Source organism: Coloeus monedula (genome assembly GCF_965178545.1).
Source record: "Coloeus monedula genome assembly, chromosome: 1".
Classification (NCBI taxonomy): domain Eukaryota; kingdom Metazoa; phylum Chordata; class Aves; order Passeriformes; family Corvidae; genus Coloeus; species Coloeus monedula.
In genome coordinates, this window is record NC_138781.1 from 112,976,474 (window position 1) to 112,991,055 (window position 14,582).

General features: G+C 36.5%; 1 protein-coding gene across 3 annotated transcripts in view; it reads right to left on the bottom strand.

The window, feature by feature from the left end:
* Positions 1-1,893: 1,893 nt before the first annotated feature.
* SS18 (SS18 subunit of BAF chromatin remodeling complex) overlaps positions 1,894-14,582 on the bottom strand; it is a 46,412-nt gene continuing 33,723 nt past the window's right edge. Inside the window, exons 6-11 of one of the 3 annotated variants that reach the window (XM_082297912.1) lie at positions 12,746-12,913; positions 11,917-12,021; positions 9,649-9,741; positions 8,804-8,926; positions 6,070-6,203; positions 1,894-3,958 (exon numbers count right to left, since the gene is read on the bottom strand). In XM_082297912.1, the coding sequence (XP_082154038.1) occupies positions 3,932-3,958; positions 6,070-6,203; positions 8,804-8,926; positions 9,649-9,741; positions 11,917-12,021; positions 12,746-12,913 (650 nt within the window). In that variant the 3' untranslated portion in view covers positions 1,894-3,931. The remainder of the gene's footprint in view (positions 3,959-6,069; positions 6,204-8,803; positions 8,927-9,648; positions 9,742-11,916; positions 12,022-12,745; positions 12,914-14,582) is intronic. The other 2 variants (XM_082297913.1, XM_082297914.1) reach the window with 2 other exon arrangements.

Genomic DNA, 14,582 nt, shown 5'->3' on the forward strand with positions numbered 1-14,582 from the left:
GGTGTTCTTTTCTCCAATTTACTTTTAAGTGTTAATCAGTGATGCCAGGAGAGCTCCAGCATAATTTACTACCAATCTCCATCACTTCTATTCCTATTCTCCCCGCACCATCTTATCCCACTCCTAGTGCTTCACAGTCCACCTTGCTCCACACCTTTTTTTTATGGTAGCAGCTTCTCAGAGAACTTCAGGCTTTGTGAACATAAAGATCAGTTCCCTCAGATTGTGCTATGAGTTTTTACTGTAATTCTAGCAGACCGAGGGTCAGCTTTTATTGTCTTTTTTTTTAATGAACATATCATCCTAGCTTAGCTTGTTTTTTTTTAATACTTACTACTTCATACAGGTATCTATTCATGTCAAAAGGTTTATCTGGGTTCATTTCACAGGATTTCACCCTCATGCTTCTGTTTTATGATACAGCACCTCCAGTCCATCTAGGGAAAACCTGCGACTTTCTTTTTCAACTTCTTCAGGGCTTCTGGCAGAATTCCACCTAGACTGCTGAAGTAAGAGTTTCTCTTAATTTTGTAGTTTTAAATACTTTCTCTTTTTTTTTTGAATCTCAAATATGGTTGGTTTTTTTTTTAATCCCACTGTAGTCTTTCAGCATCCTCTGTGGTGAGAACTGTAGAAATACAATGGTATTTCTGCACTGAAGTCCTTGCCCCTCTTCAATCAGGTGCATTTTCTCCAAAAAAAAAAAAAAATCAATTATCTTACACATTTTGGACTAATTCAGGTATGAAAGCGGAAGTGTCTTTTGCAAAATGATACATTTACCCTGCCTATAAAGCAGCATGTTTGCTTCCTTATGCTACAACACTGTGAAGTCAATTTCAGTTGAAACAGGGAGCCAGCTTCTCCCTTCTGTGAGTCATTCACAGAGCAGAAAAGGAAATAAAACAGTCTGAAGAGAGAAAAATACAATGGCAAAAATCATAACCCTATGATAACTAAAAGTCACTGAATGTATTAAACCCTCCTCTTTACTCTTTGAACATTTTTATCATTTCTGCTCATGTATTTGATTTGCTGTGTCAGTCCCCTCTTATTTTCTATATTCTAAATGTAAAATGCCAACTGCAACACCTTTTTTACTAGTTTCCTATTAGTTGAATTTCATTTAATAAGGAAGACTTACCAAAATGAATCTTGTATCTTGTCATTTCCTTCTGGTCCTGTCATGCACTCCTGCTTCTTTTTTTGTTTAGGGAACACAGGTTCCTTTTTAATACATAATTTTAGTAGAAATACTTTTGCATGGAGCTAGCTCCTCTCAAGTTGTTCTTTTGGCATAGTATCAGAGGAATAAGGTAATTTTTGTCACCACCAATTAAAAAGTTTTACAAAACAGGACTGTTATAAAACAATTAAACCTTGCAAATGCAGTAGTCTCTAGGAGGGAAACCCTGGAGGAAATTCTGCTTATTAAAATTGCAATTTTAGTTTCCATTAAAAAGGAGAATAAGACAACAGAAGATGGGTTGGCAAGACAAATTATTTCTTAATGTCAGTTGAGCTTATTTCAAATGAGATAACATATCTACACCAGGTTGGGTTCAACATATTTTTGCCTCGTCAACTCATTTATCTAATTCAGTCATCTTGATTATAGCCTCATGGACCTTCATTTCCAGAGGAAGAATTTCTTAACAAACAACCTACACAACATGCTGATTACTGAACAGTTAATTCTAATTAACTTGGCTATGGCAAGAGAATTTTGATAAAGTCCTAGACTGCAAATACGGTTTGGTTATTCTGGCCAAACATCTTTAAAATCAAAACCCACAGCAGAGTCTCCAGATGAGACATCAGAGTGATAGGGATCTAATTTAAAGAAACAAATGAGAAAATTAAAATCACAAATAATTTATTCTTCCGTTAGAATTGATGGAGTACAGTTTTAAATAGCAATGAAGTACACAGTGGTGGAAAATTGGCACAGAACCTACAAGCTTTTAATTCATAATAATGTTCCTTATGCCTTATCTGTTCAAACCTTGATGTGTAGTTTCTATTGACTTTAAGAAAACTGTTTTCCCTTTAAAAAGAATGCACAGATTGAAAATCTTGTCTTCCATGTATAATGTCATACATGCTATGGACATCAGCTTTTCTTCTTCCCCCTGAACACTGATTGCCAACTGAAAGAACCAAAATATTATTTACTCCTTGGTTAATTTTAAGTTTTACCATTCATAAAAATTGCCAGGGATTCTTGAATGCATATATTTCTGCAGAAACAATATCCATTTCTTTATCTGATACACAGCTGCAGGGCTTCAGTTTCAAAACCAATTTTTTTTGTGTACTATTGTTATTGATCAATGTGCTGCCTTCTCACTCTCCCACATGCAACACTGTATGCATTAATGCAGTTCAAAACAAAATTTGGCATTTGCCTCACCAACAGGTTTTATACTTGATGTTACAAAGCATCCCCTTGGTCTCATGTAAAACAGTAACAAAGATGGACACAAACAAAAATGCCCCCTTTCTAAAGTTACTAACTCCCAGTCAGGAAAGCTCTCCTGGTTCGGGCCAGGATGGGGTTAATTTCTGCAGTAGGAGGGGACACCTTCTTTTCCAGGGACCCTTCCAAGCTGTGTATTGTAGGGTGGAAACTGGCTCTGCATGGTGAGCAATCAACTGCATGTGAATCCTTCGCCTCTTTCTTGCACCCTCTGGCACTGGCATTGCTGCTGTTACTTTCATTTTCCAATTTCATTGCTGCTTCCAGTAAATTGTTCTCCCAAGCCATGATCTCTACCTTTTGTGCCTCCAATTCTCCTCTCCAGCCTGCCACAAGGGAAGGGGAAGGAGAGTGGGGAGCAAGCGAGCAGCGCGTGGTTCAGAGCGTGTCAGTGGGAAGACTAAAATTGGGGAATACCATTCCTAAACCACGACAAAAGTTTAGATAGGTTTTACAAAGTCCTCTAGGCTATTTTGATACATACAAATTATTCAACTAAAGGTTAAAATACACTTATACAATACAGTCCTGTTCTCCATATTCTTTTTCAAGTTCTTTGCATATTCAAGCCAAGTAAAATTAACACTTGTCATTTTCTTTGTTATTGCAATTATTAAGAAGGATTACAGCTTGCTTTTGCAAAGCTCTGACAAAAACACTTGAGAAATAAAACCCAAAGGTTTATCTTGTTACCCAAAAAATGTTGCAGAAAATTGTCAAACTATGTTAGAAACAATTTTTACAAAACCGCTTCACTCAGAAAAATTGGAAAGCTTAAAAAATTCATCTTTGCACAAGACTATATTACACTGTCCTTGATTATGTTCCCATTTAGATAACTGGGATTCTCAAATCTTTGTACGTGAACCCATCAGTGACATAGAATGCTCTCCCATCTTTTTCACTGTTATCTTTATTGTACACCATTTCGAGACTAATACAATCAAGCACTTAACCATGCCTCTACCCATTTTTAACAGTAGATTTGTTATCCTGCCCAGCGAGTAGTGTACTGTCTTGCATATTCACCACATGAAAAACATAATATACAAAATATTGCTGCTGTAAAAAGTGTGCATTTCCCCTTTTCCCCTACAAAAAAAATCTGTGGAAAAAATATTAAATTCCCATAACCTTCATAAACATACAAAGCTGTTTGCACCTCTCAGTCTGTAACAGTCTATTTGACATACAATTCTCAACTCACTGCAAATTGTTATGTCACAGATTTTCTGTCCAATATTGCCATCTAGAGTAGAGATGTGAAACTAGTTTCTGAGAATCTACAGTCTTTAACAATTAACCCATAAAGACTGTATACCGTAAAACAGCCTCAAGATTTTTCCAAAATCTAGATGGTATGGGAGGTTCTCATCTCGGGAAGATGTCCACAGTGCTGAGGAGACAATATGGCTGCTAACAGATTTTGCCTACCGGAATGTGAGTATTTTTTCACTGTTGATAATTTCCATATTGACCCTAAAAAAAAAATTCAAAATACATAATCAGACCACAAGACATATTTTCCAGTATTAAAAGCTGTAATTGGAAGACCATCCAAATAAAACTGTATGTTAAAAGGTGGAAACAAATAAAAGTAAATGATACACTGGTATGAGTAACTGGTGTAGTTTCATCTCACTAAAAATACTTTACGCTTTAATGTAGAAGTAAGACCAATGACATGAATTTAGGGCCAGGAACCTAATTTGATCAAAAGAGTATACCTTTAAATTCAATAGACTGCTGTGAAATTAGCAGAACATCATCAAAAAATAAAAGATGGGGATTACTTCCCACTTAAACTTTGAAAATTATTTCAAAAAGTCAAGGTCACCTAAATTCAAAGTAATTTAGGAAACTAACCATGACACAGAGATACCTAAAATTATTAATCTACCAAGCATTACAGAATAATGGCACATGTATTTCAAAACCAAGGCACATCCCGGTGAACACGAAGAACTAGTCCGCATATCCTACGGGAAGCAATTATTCCATAGATCTGATACACAGAATTACCACCCTTATTGATATTCTCTATTTCTTTTGACAGAATGTCATGCACTGCAGAGGTGGGCAGAGGTGAAAGCATCAATGCTACAAGCTTGCCATGATCCTTCACCATGGGGTTCAAAGCTTGCAGAAAGAAGGACTGTGCTAGGAAGTGAACATGCTCCAAACTGTGATCCTGCCACCATTCCATGTTAAGTACCACCACAACAAGGCAGTATTTTATATTTGAGTTTGATGCTGCAATGTCAGTTATGTACCATTATAATACAAGAATCAGTCATGAAGAAGAGTTTCACAACAGCTGCCAGATGAGAATTTAAGCAGCGCAATACCTACGGGAATGGCCAATATGAGAGTTCTTCTATAATCGAGTTTCCCAGTGGAACTTAAGACTGCACAAACTGGAGGAGCACAGCCTATCAACAGAGCGGGCTATCCACTTCTACTGCAAGGAAAGCTGGAAAAAACCCGGCAAACTGTGACTAAGTTTCCTTGACCCTATACTAGCCACAAGCAAAAAATTTTCCTGTAGGTTATTGTTTTCAGAGGAAGATAAACAGTGCATAAACATTTTGTTTATCTGTTAAATAATTAAAAGAAACTGCATCTCTGAACTACCATACTGAAAGAGTTTGTTCCTTCTTCCTTGTCTTTTCTGATTTCTGAAGAAAGAAAGCCAACTGTTCTTTAAAATCGTGGGCAATTCTCACCTCTTCAGAAAAGTTTTTATTGAAAGTTCTACCTACCTTCTACTGACATATCAGCATTTTTTTAGACATCAGAACTTCATCATTTAGTTAATCTTTATGTTGTTTATACCAAGGAAAGTAACTGTGTACATTTTAATGACATTTCTGAATGATTCATAATGGAAAGTTTGGATTTTTATATGTTAGTATCTTTTGCAGGAAAAAAACCTGTTTCATCCTTTAATTCTAAGCTGTTTTTACAACAGCGCTTCTCTACAACTCCAGCCTCAAGTTTTGGTGGTAATTTTTGTTTTAAACTCGTCTTAGCACTGATAAGAATGAAGCAGTTGATCTTCAGGTCACTTCTTTCTTACGTTCACTGCCCCCTTATACTGCAAAACCTGGTTTCATGTCTCCCCATAAACTCTGCAGCTGAAGGACTTCAGCTGCACGCCTGAGGTGCTTTTGCAACTGAAGAGAAAGATTAGGATTAGGATTTGTGTCTGTGGAAAATAAATTCAACCATTTCTATTGCAAAGCAGTAATGAAAAATGATTCACCACGAGATTTAGAGGCCTCATCTTTCATATTAGTCATTCACCATCAGGCTATGAAACACATCACCTTAATTTTTAAGGTCCAAAAATACTGCTGGGAAGCCCTCACTTTGCCAAATTGCATTAAAACTCAGCAAACTCGGAGAGTGACTTACCACAATTCCTTACAAATGATTCTTGGTAACTCACCAAGAAATGAACTCCATGAGAATTGTATGTACAAACCTGAAAGACCATGTCCTCAAATCCCTTAGTTTAAATGTCCAGAGTCTAAGGTTATCAACTGAGTGTGTAAGAATCACAACTTTCTCATCAAACAAAAGAATACCTGGTCATATCCATAAGGCCTCTGCTGTGGTGGCTGTGGTGGCCCAGGCTGTGTGGGTCTGTATCCTCCATATTGCTGTCCTTGTCCTTGTGGATAATTGGGATACTGAGGCCCTGGACCACTCTGAGAGGGGCCTGGGGATCGTTAAATGAAAAAAAAAAAGAAAAAAGAAGACTGCTTAAGATGTTGGAAAGAAGAGAAAAGTAAAAGCACTGATTTTAACAGCTAACCAGGGTTAAATATTACTACTGTGCAATTAGGTCTTTTGAGCAGCCCCCCTCTCCCCCTGGAAAGCAGGGCCTGTGCTCCAACCACAGAAACATTTACTTTTATTTATACATTCATTATTTTATATCAATGCATGTAGTTCCACATACAAGGTCACAGGACAGAGAAGAACAAGGCAAGAAACTATAAACATGAGCCCTTTCCAGGATTTAGGAAGGCAGTCTCCTGATGTATGCTCCTTCAGTTCCAGAATTTTCTAATGCCAGGAGCAGCAGATGATCAGCTATGTTTAACATTTGGACCTTTTGAAGAGACCAGAAGTACTGTGCTGCCAGAAAGTGAAGTCTCACACCACAGCAGGCCATCATGGATGGGGTGTCAGGCAAGCAAGTTATACATGTAAAAAATCTGAGATGTGAGAAGCACTAAAAACTATTGTGAGATGGAAAAAAGCACCCTCTATTCCATTCTCCTCTGGTAATATTAACTTTCCAGAAAACTGCTAGGAAAAACCCCAGAACTTTGACTCCAGCCTTTTTTTGTCTATTAAAGAAGTTGTTCTTTTTCAAGTACAACTCTCTGTTACTATTCACAGGGACTTGTCTACCACTGGAAGCTGCATGTTACAACCATCAGGCAGTGCAGCCATGTTCCAAACAAAATGATCCTCATCCCCCCCAGCATTGGGAGAGATGGAGTACTCTGTATTGCAGTGGCACTCCCTAGGAATCCTTTGCAGTGGACCACCGTTTAAAAACGGGGTCTCTGTTTTTCAGAGCTGAAGATTTGCAGCTCTTTAGAAGTGCTTTCTTTAAAACAAACCAACCCTTTTTTTCCCTCCCCTCAGAAGAAATAGATGTGTTTTAGCAACTGTGATTCAGTGCTACAGAGAGCTAGTTTTAGCTACAGGCATTGGACATTAAGATGACATCAGCTGGTAACTCCTTCAGTAATGCTTGATCTGTAAGACAGTGAAAAAGATGACCTGGAGAAGAAAAGCTCTATAAGCTATTACCATTCTCCTCAGGCCTCAAATTCCCTTGAACTATGCAGTTTCAGTCTTCCACAGTGAAAACAAAACCTTAAAGATTGATAGTAATGACTGAAAGATTGATTTATTTTTGCAGATTAGAAAGCAATTAAGTATTAAATTGAGCAAGAATACGACATCTTAGAAGTGCTGTGTTCATCTGACAAATGAACATGGGTTTATTTATTCATGGCAATTCTTTATTGCTGAATTCTATATATTCACTGACATTTCAAAGAAAAAAATGGAACTTCAGTAACAATTTCTGTTAGAAATCAGAAATTGAAAAGTATGTTATTCTGTTTTACGAATTATGTTGGGTAAGTGGCTCCAAAAGATTTCCTAATCCCTTTTCTTCTTGTATTTCTTAACCTAAACTTTCAGAATAAATCAGATTTTATTTCTTTACTTACAAAGTTCAGAGAAGTGATCAACATGGACCTCCACTCTGATCTTCAGTTTGTTCCTATATTATGTTTAGTAGAATGTAGGTACAAGTATTACCTTAGAACTATCAATTCATCCATAACCTCCAGAGGTAGAACACTTGGTAAATGTCAGTGGATCCTCTTAAAACTTAACTCTTGTCTCAACATAACTGGATTTCATGTGAATCTGGCATTTATCTACAAGGCAAATTACCCATGCATTTCCTCACATACACACAATGCTGAAAGCTTTAGCATTTAAGCCTGCAAAAAAGCTAAAAGCTAAAATACATGGAATTTCAGAGCTTCCTTCTTCTGTGATAAATATGTATGGCTTTACAGTATGCAAGCAGGTAGAACTTAAAGAGCAGTCATTTCAGTATGCTCTTCTGACACAAAGTTTTTTAGAATTAATGCACAAAAATTACATACTACTACTTTAAGTTTCCTTTTTGGGAGGTTTTCCTTGAATCCAGGGACTTGTGGCAGAGGATTTCTCATTCTCATTTCTCATTCCTGCTGTGTGTCAGAAGGTTTGGACTACTAGTGCGAATTTATAAGGCACAGTCTCTTTAAAGCTGCATTGTCAATGCTTACAGTCATTTCTCTACTGATCAGCACAAGAATTTGAAAAGAATGATTCATATATGTTGAATGAAGTTTTAAACTAGTTTTTAAAAGACTGTCTTAATTGGCAAATCAAGAGATGAACGGGGTTGTCATTTTTGTGAGTGCGTTCACCTACAGAAAACAGAAAAGAGCAGAATCTTTCTGGGTCCTTCTAAATTACAGACACCCATTATAAGGCTGTTTAGTCACCCTTGGTTTTCTGTGCTACCACACTCTCCTAGACTGCCAACAGATCTAATGCCCAAAAGATGCCACCCTCCACATTTTCTTGTTTTGGCCCAGTGAAATTGCAGGCACAGAGCTGTTCTGTGCAGGCCTGGCCTCTGGACACAGTCAAACAGGGATGGAATAACAAACAACAAGGGTCTGTCTCTCTTAGTCCTTTCTGCGACAGCTGTCTGTGTCCTCAGGCTCTTACCATAACCCTGCTGTTGTCCTGGATAGCCTTGTTGGCCGGGATATTGCTGCTGTTGTGGTGGATAACCCTGCTGTTGGGGTGGTCCTTGATATGCATCTTGCTGCTGACCGTATTGCGAGTTTCCTGTAAGATCATTGCAAGAAAGCAGAAACTCATAAAGACACCTATTTTATTTTCTTTTCCTTCTAAGATGCACAGCCAACAACACAAGAACAAAATGAAAATGCAATCTTGATTTCAAAAACTGAACAAAACAAAGAAAACTCAAACCAAACAGAAGGAACTCGGCCAAACAAACTGCAGTTAAAGCCAATTTTGCAAAGTTGAACTGCAGCATTTTCAGCATCTCTGCCAAACGAGCATTACATTTACTGGAACATCACAGTCATAAGATCATGACTATGCTAAATAAAATAAAAAAAAAAAAGACAAAATTAAGGACAGCTACAAGAGCACAGACTAGCTACACAAGATCAGCAAGCTGTTTCCTAACGGCACTATAATTATACAAAATATATATACACACACAAAAAGATATACAACTGAACCAACAAATTTACGTTTAAATAAAAATTTCCATTGACGTAAAAAAAAAAGTATCTCTAGAGTGTTTTAGTCATTTTACTGTTGTTAGAATGGCAAGTTGTGGTTATATATTTTAGGTGTTTGCAAGAAATTATTCTGAAGGCTTCAAGTTCCCTGCCATTTCCAAGACAGCCAGCAACTAGTATTCTACAAGAGCTTTGCATGGGTATAAGTTGTGTTGTGCAAGAATTTCTGTTCCCGTTGAGGGTGGGGGAGGAAAGGGAATGTCTGTGCGTATGTGTGTGAAGGTATATAGATACCTCCTTCGTAGTAATGTTGTGAGGAATCCTCATAAGGCCTATCGTAGCCTTGTTCAGGATACGACGGTTGCTGATAACCGTAATCATTATGACCTACATCAATTCGACAAGAGACAGGAAGAAACGTTAATGGCCTCTGAGTGAAAACCCTAAAAATATTTCATTTCTCAGAAAAATGAAAAAAAAATTTCAACTGGATATACATGAAAAAGAATTTTCAATTGTATTAGCCAAAGACTTATTAATATGATTTCCTTTCATATTGAATTAACATGTGACAGGGGAAAAAAAAGGCTTAATGCAGTAGTTCTAGAAACATCACAGCAAGGGATGGTCTTAACCTTCTGATAATCCTTGTTGGGGGAGTGGGGGGGGAAGTACTTCATCTTTCACTCAAAAAAAAATGAAAGCATTTAGGCCTTTCACATGTAAATAACCTGAATTAAATTAGAATGAACAAAGAAAGCAATTATCATACTTTGTCTAACACCTGTTCTGCTGATCTCCAATTCAAAAGCATATGCTAAAAGCAGTGTGAAATATAACAAATAAAGTTCAATGAAGTTATGAACCATCATCTACATTAAATTCTGTTTTTAAATGACAGAAATATAACACTCTCAAGGTTTTCCCTACAAACAGAATTCCTATGTAAGGTCTTAAGAAAACTTTTCCTCTTACATTCCAGTCCTGAGCAGATTCATTATAAACAAACCTTTCTATTCAGAGACTACAGGCATCTCGGATTAAGAAACCAATATATGCAGTAAGCACCCCACCTGTTGTTGGTTTTAGCACACATATATTTTGTCTTACAGATGATCAAAATATATCTGGTTGCTAACTTGGTTAAGAATACGTGCCAAAATTTTGTTTACGTTCAAAATTAAATCATAGAAATTTGGAATAAAATTTTTAAATAAAAGTAAGGAAAGGAGGAAACAGTTCTAAAACTCAGTGATTTTGTTATCAGGTCTGCAACTGTACAATACATCATTGACTGAACCTTACATACATACATAACCATTAAAACAAGCCTTAAAACATATGCTCTTTGTATTCTACATAAGAGTAATAATGAGGTAATGATAAAGATGACTCTTTACAAGGAATAGATCTTAGAAGTAATCTGTGCTGCCAAAGAGCTGTTGATGGTAACATCAAACTGCCCTTACTAGAGTAAATTGCCTGTAACAGTTTAGTGTTCATGTGTGTACATAAATGTTCCAAAATGAAAGCTGAATAATTACCAGTTAATGCAACTTGTAAAATAACTCTGCACATACATCTCCAGAAACTAACACATGTAAGCTTATACAGATGTGGCTTGATGTATCTTAAAATCAATTTAATAGAAATTAAATTCAAACAACTGACTGGTATCCCTTTATTTGCAATGAGTAGTTGCTTTGGCAATTACACAGCTTTGCTTGGTATACATTTTTTCAAACATTAACATCTACCCCATTTCTTGAACTTCGTAAGATACCATTAAGTTGCACACATGGTTATCACAGTAGTCAGGAGTCAGCATCTTTGGTCTCCCAGTCTCTGCTCAGCCTGAAAACAAGTTAATTTCAACTTCTCTAACTTATAAGACAATTCAATAGCCTTCAGCACTCCATATTCCAAGAGGCAGGAGGACAAATTTATGAAATTCAAAGTTTCAGTCTTGTCTTGAAAGCACTGAGGGGACATCTAAAGAGGATTCACATTTCCAATATCCTCAGGGCAGGGACCATTTTATTCCTATATAAATGTTAAACTGAAAGCCCATACCATGTCAGCAATAACACATTTGTGCGACGTACATGAAAACTAAACACTAAGTTTAAAAAAATAGAGTCTTTACAGAAAAAACCCACATCCTTTTAGCAAGTTTTTTCAGTTCAGTAAAATTTTTAATAAAAGGATATCGCCCCCTCTCTTATTGATAATAAAGTTATGACTGTTTAAATTCATCTCAATTATACTAGATATGCTAAGGAACTCTCCATTCTTTTAGAGAAACCAATTATTTCCATTCATTTTGAAATACTAAAACTGTTAAGAGTTTCAAATGGGAATAATACAAATTACATGCTTTAAGTTGTAAATTTGTCATAGTAACTTAAACTGTAGTAACAATTCTGAATTTGGAAGGTTTTGTAAATGTGAGGTATGATATCCAATTACTATTCTTGCCTCATCCCCTAATTTTGGGCATATGACTACATTAGTATTGGGCAGGTATAGAAAATGGGAAAGTTAACATTTATGAGAGATTACCATCAGGGTAATATTGCTGGTTCATGCCTTCTGGAGGACCTTGTCCACCATGACTGTATTGGTCCCCATAATAGTCTTCCTGGCCTGAGTACTGCTGTGGTGGGCCTGAAAAACCACAACCAGTCAATACGTAAATAACTTGTTTTCTCTATTATAAAGCCTGCTAATTTCTGAATTTAGTATGAGAAATATTTCTCAAATGTATTCCCCACCCATACTGTTGCATTACAGACAACATATGTAATCTGGTTTAGTTAAAAAAAAAAGTAAATGTATCTATCTACGTATACAAATACACAGTTGTTTGGCTGCACTAGACTGAGACTATATACATCAAACTTAAGTTTTGAGCTTATTTTAGGAATATGTGTATAACAGACCAAGGTGTTAAAGGTGTTAAAAATGAAATCATTCCTTGTTGAAAAGGACTAAAAAGAAAAAAGAGACTCAATATTGTGGAACTTTGTTCCTTTGTTTGTAATTGAATGAATTCAGAACCAAGTAGGTACTCTTCCTTTTCTGTACCTATCATTTAAATATCAAAACAGAATTCTGCATCAGCATATCTGAGATGCATAATTTCAGAATGCATAATCTCAGAAAGAACCAAAGGAAAAAGAAAACAAACTTGTCTTCACATTTCATGGTGACAGCAGTAATCTCTTGCTGCAAGAACCACCCTTAAAAAGGATAACAAAAAGAGTGTACAAACAAAGCCTGTCACACCAAATTACTTGACAGAAATTTGGTGTAAGCAAGAAAGTGATGTAAAATGGTTTTAAACATGGTTATTTAAAATCAGTGTAAAAATACTGAAGTGAATTCCTACCTTGCTGTGGTGGCCTGTATGGAGGAATCTGTCTCTGCCCCATCATGTGATTTCCTTGGTTAACTTGGCCCATCATTCCCATCGGTGGCTGCTGCCCCTGGTAATGCTGGCTACCTGCCTGTGGCATGTTGTATTGCTGGGAGGGAGGCTGCTGGTGCATCATTGGACCTGCAAAAGGAGAAGCAGCAAAAATGTCAAATATGCAAAAATTATTTGTGATTAAACCTTGCCGAAAGAACATGGAAAACCCAACCTTTAAAAACGGACCAAAAAAGGCTCTGTATATCCAGTGCTCTGATAAGAGTTTGTTGTTTCTGGACTTATGCAAATATAGGTGAACAATTCAGTAACCAAACTACAAAAGAGAAGTCAGCCTAAACAAGGTTGCTTTTTAGATGATTTTTCTTCAAAACCACAGATACTAGTTTACACATACACAAAGATAACTGGAACAGTTTCACCAATTTTTGCTCTAAAAAATATCTTCAAAAAAGGTGTAGATGAAAACCTGATGGTGAAACCTTGGTAAGTCATAAAAAGATTATTTAACATTTATGATCTCCTCAGAGCATAGTTTGAATACACACATAGTTGCTGTTATATTCCATCAACAAACCACTAAGCTGTTATCACAAAATCAACAATTTTATTTAGCCTGTAAAGACAAACCATGTGAACCAGATAGGCACACACAGAAGGCATACGCAGAAGGCCCACAGAACACAGGCTCTGCCTGACACTGAACAGTCCTAAACAGCCTTAACAAAAAAATCTTCTTTCATACCAAGTTGCACCAAGTTTCCATGAACCACAGGAAGGGATCAGAAGAGATAAAGTACTGTCCATGTTTCATCAACTGAGAAAATCTGATTAAGGCTGTACTTAGAGAAACGCAAATTTCAGTAATGAAAACAGACAGTTAAAGAGCACCCTACTGACACCACACAGCAATGAAAACGATGATTACACCATTTCATTATATGAGATTGCAGGTTAGATTGATATAACATTTAACAAAGAACAGCCTCTGTGCCTCCTCTGTAGTACCACTTCAGAAAAGAGTTATTCCAGTATCAAAAACACGAGGAGGAAAGAGTTGTGGCAAGGAGCTAAACTTTTCTAAACAACGGATTTTTGTAATGTATTAACTCAAACCACTTAACGCATACTATAACGGTGAAACCCCAAGCTTTTTTTGCCTTTTTAAAAAATAATTTATTTTATAAACTACAAAGACAACAAGAAACTAGCAGCCTCACTAAAAACTAAGACAAATCATGGTATCAAACATCAAACTAGCAGAGCCACTCCTAGGTGCCATCCAAGGAGAAAAAGGAAGATAGCACCTACTTTCTGTATGCTTAGATTTTGCCACTCCATTTAGTATTTTTAAGTAACTAGGTGCTGGAGCACAAGCAGAAAGTCCTGTGTGAAACTACAGCACTGGAAAAATACCTAGATACCATCAAGTGACTGGATCTACACAGGCAAAGGAGTATGTAGTCACTTAGATCCTGTCTATGCGGAGTTATGAGGGAAAGTGAGGAAAAATTAATTAATGGTATGAATTCAAAGTGCATTAGTTAAATCCCATTAAACCCCTGCGTGGGATCTCTCACTGAGAAGTAAAGTGGCCTAAGCTTCATTCTCCTCTAAAAATAAATATTGGCCATTCTTAAGAAGATCCAGTTATGCTTCTATCCTTCAGTATGGCAAGCTTCTGTGTCCCAATTTTAAAGTAAAAAAAAAAAAAAAAAAAGGGTTAAATTGAGATGCACTTATTTTAATTATTGGCAAAATACATTTCCTTTTTTGATCTTCTAAACGAGTAGATAAT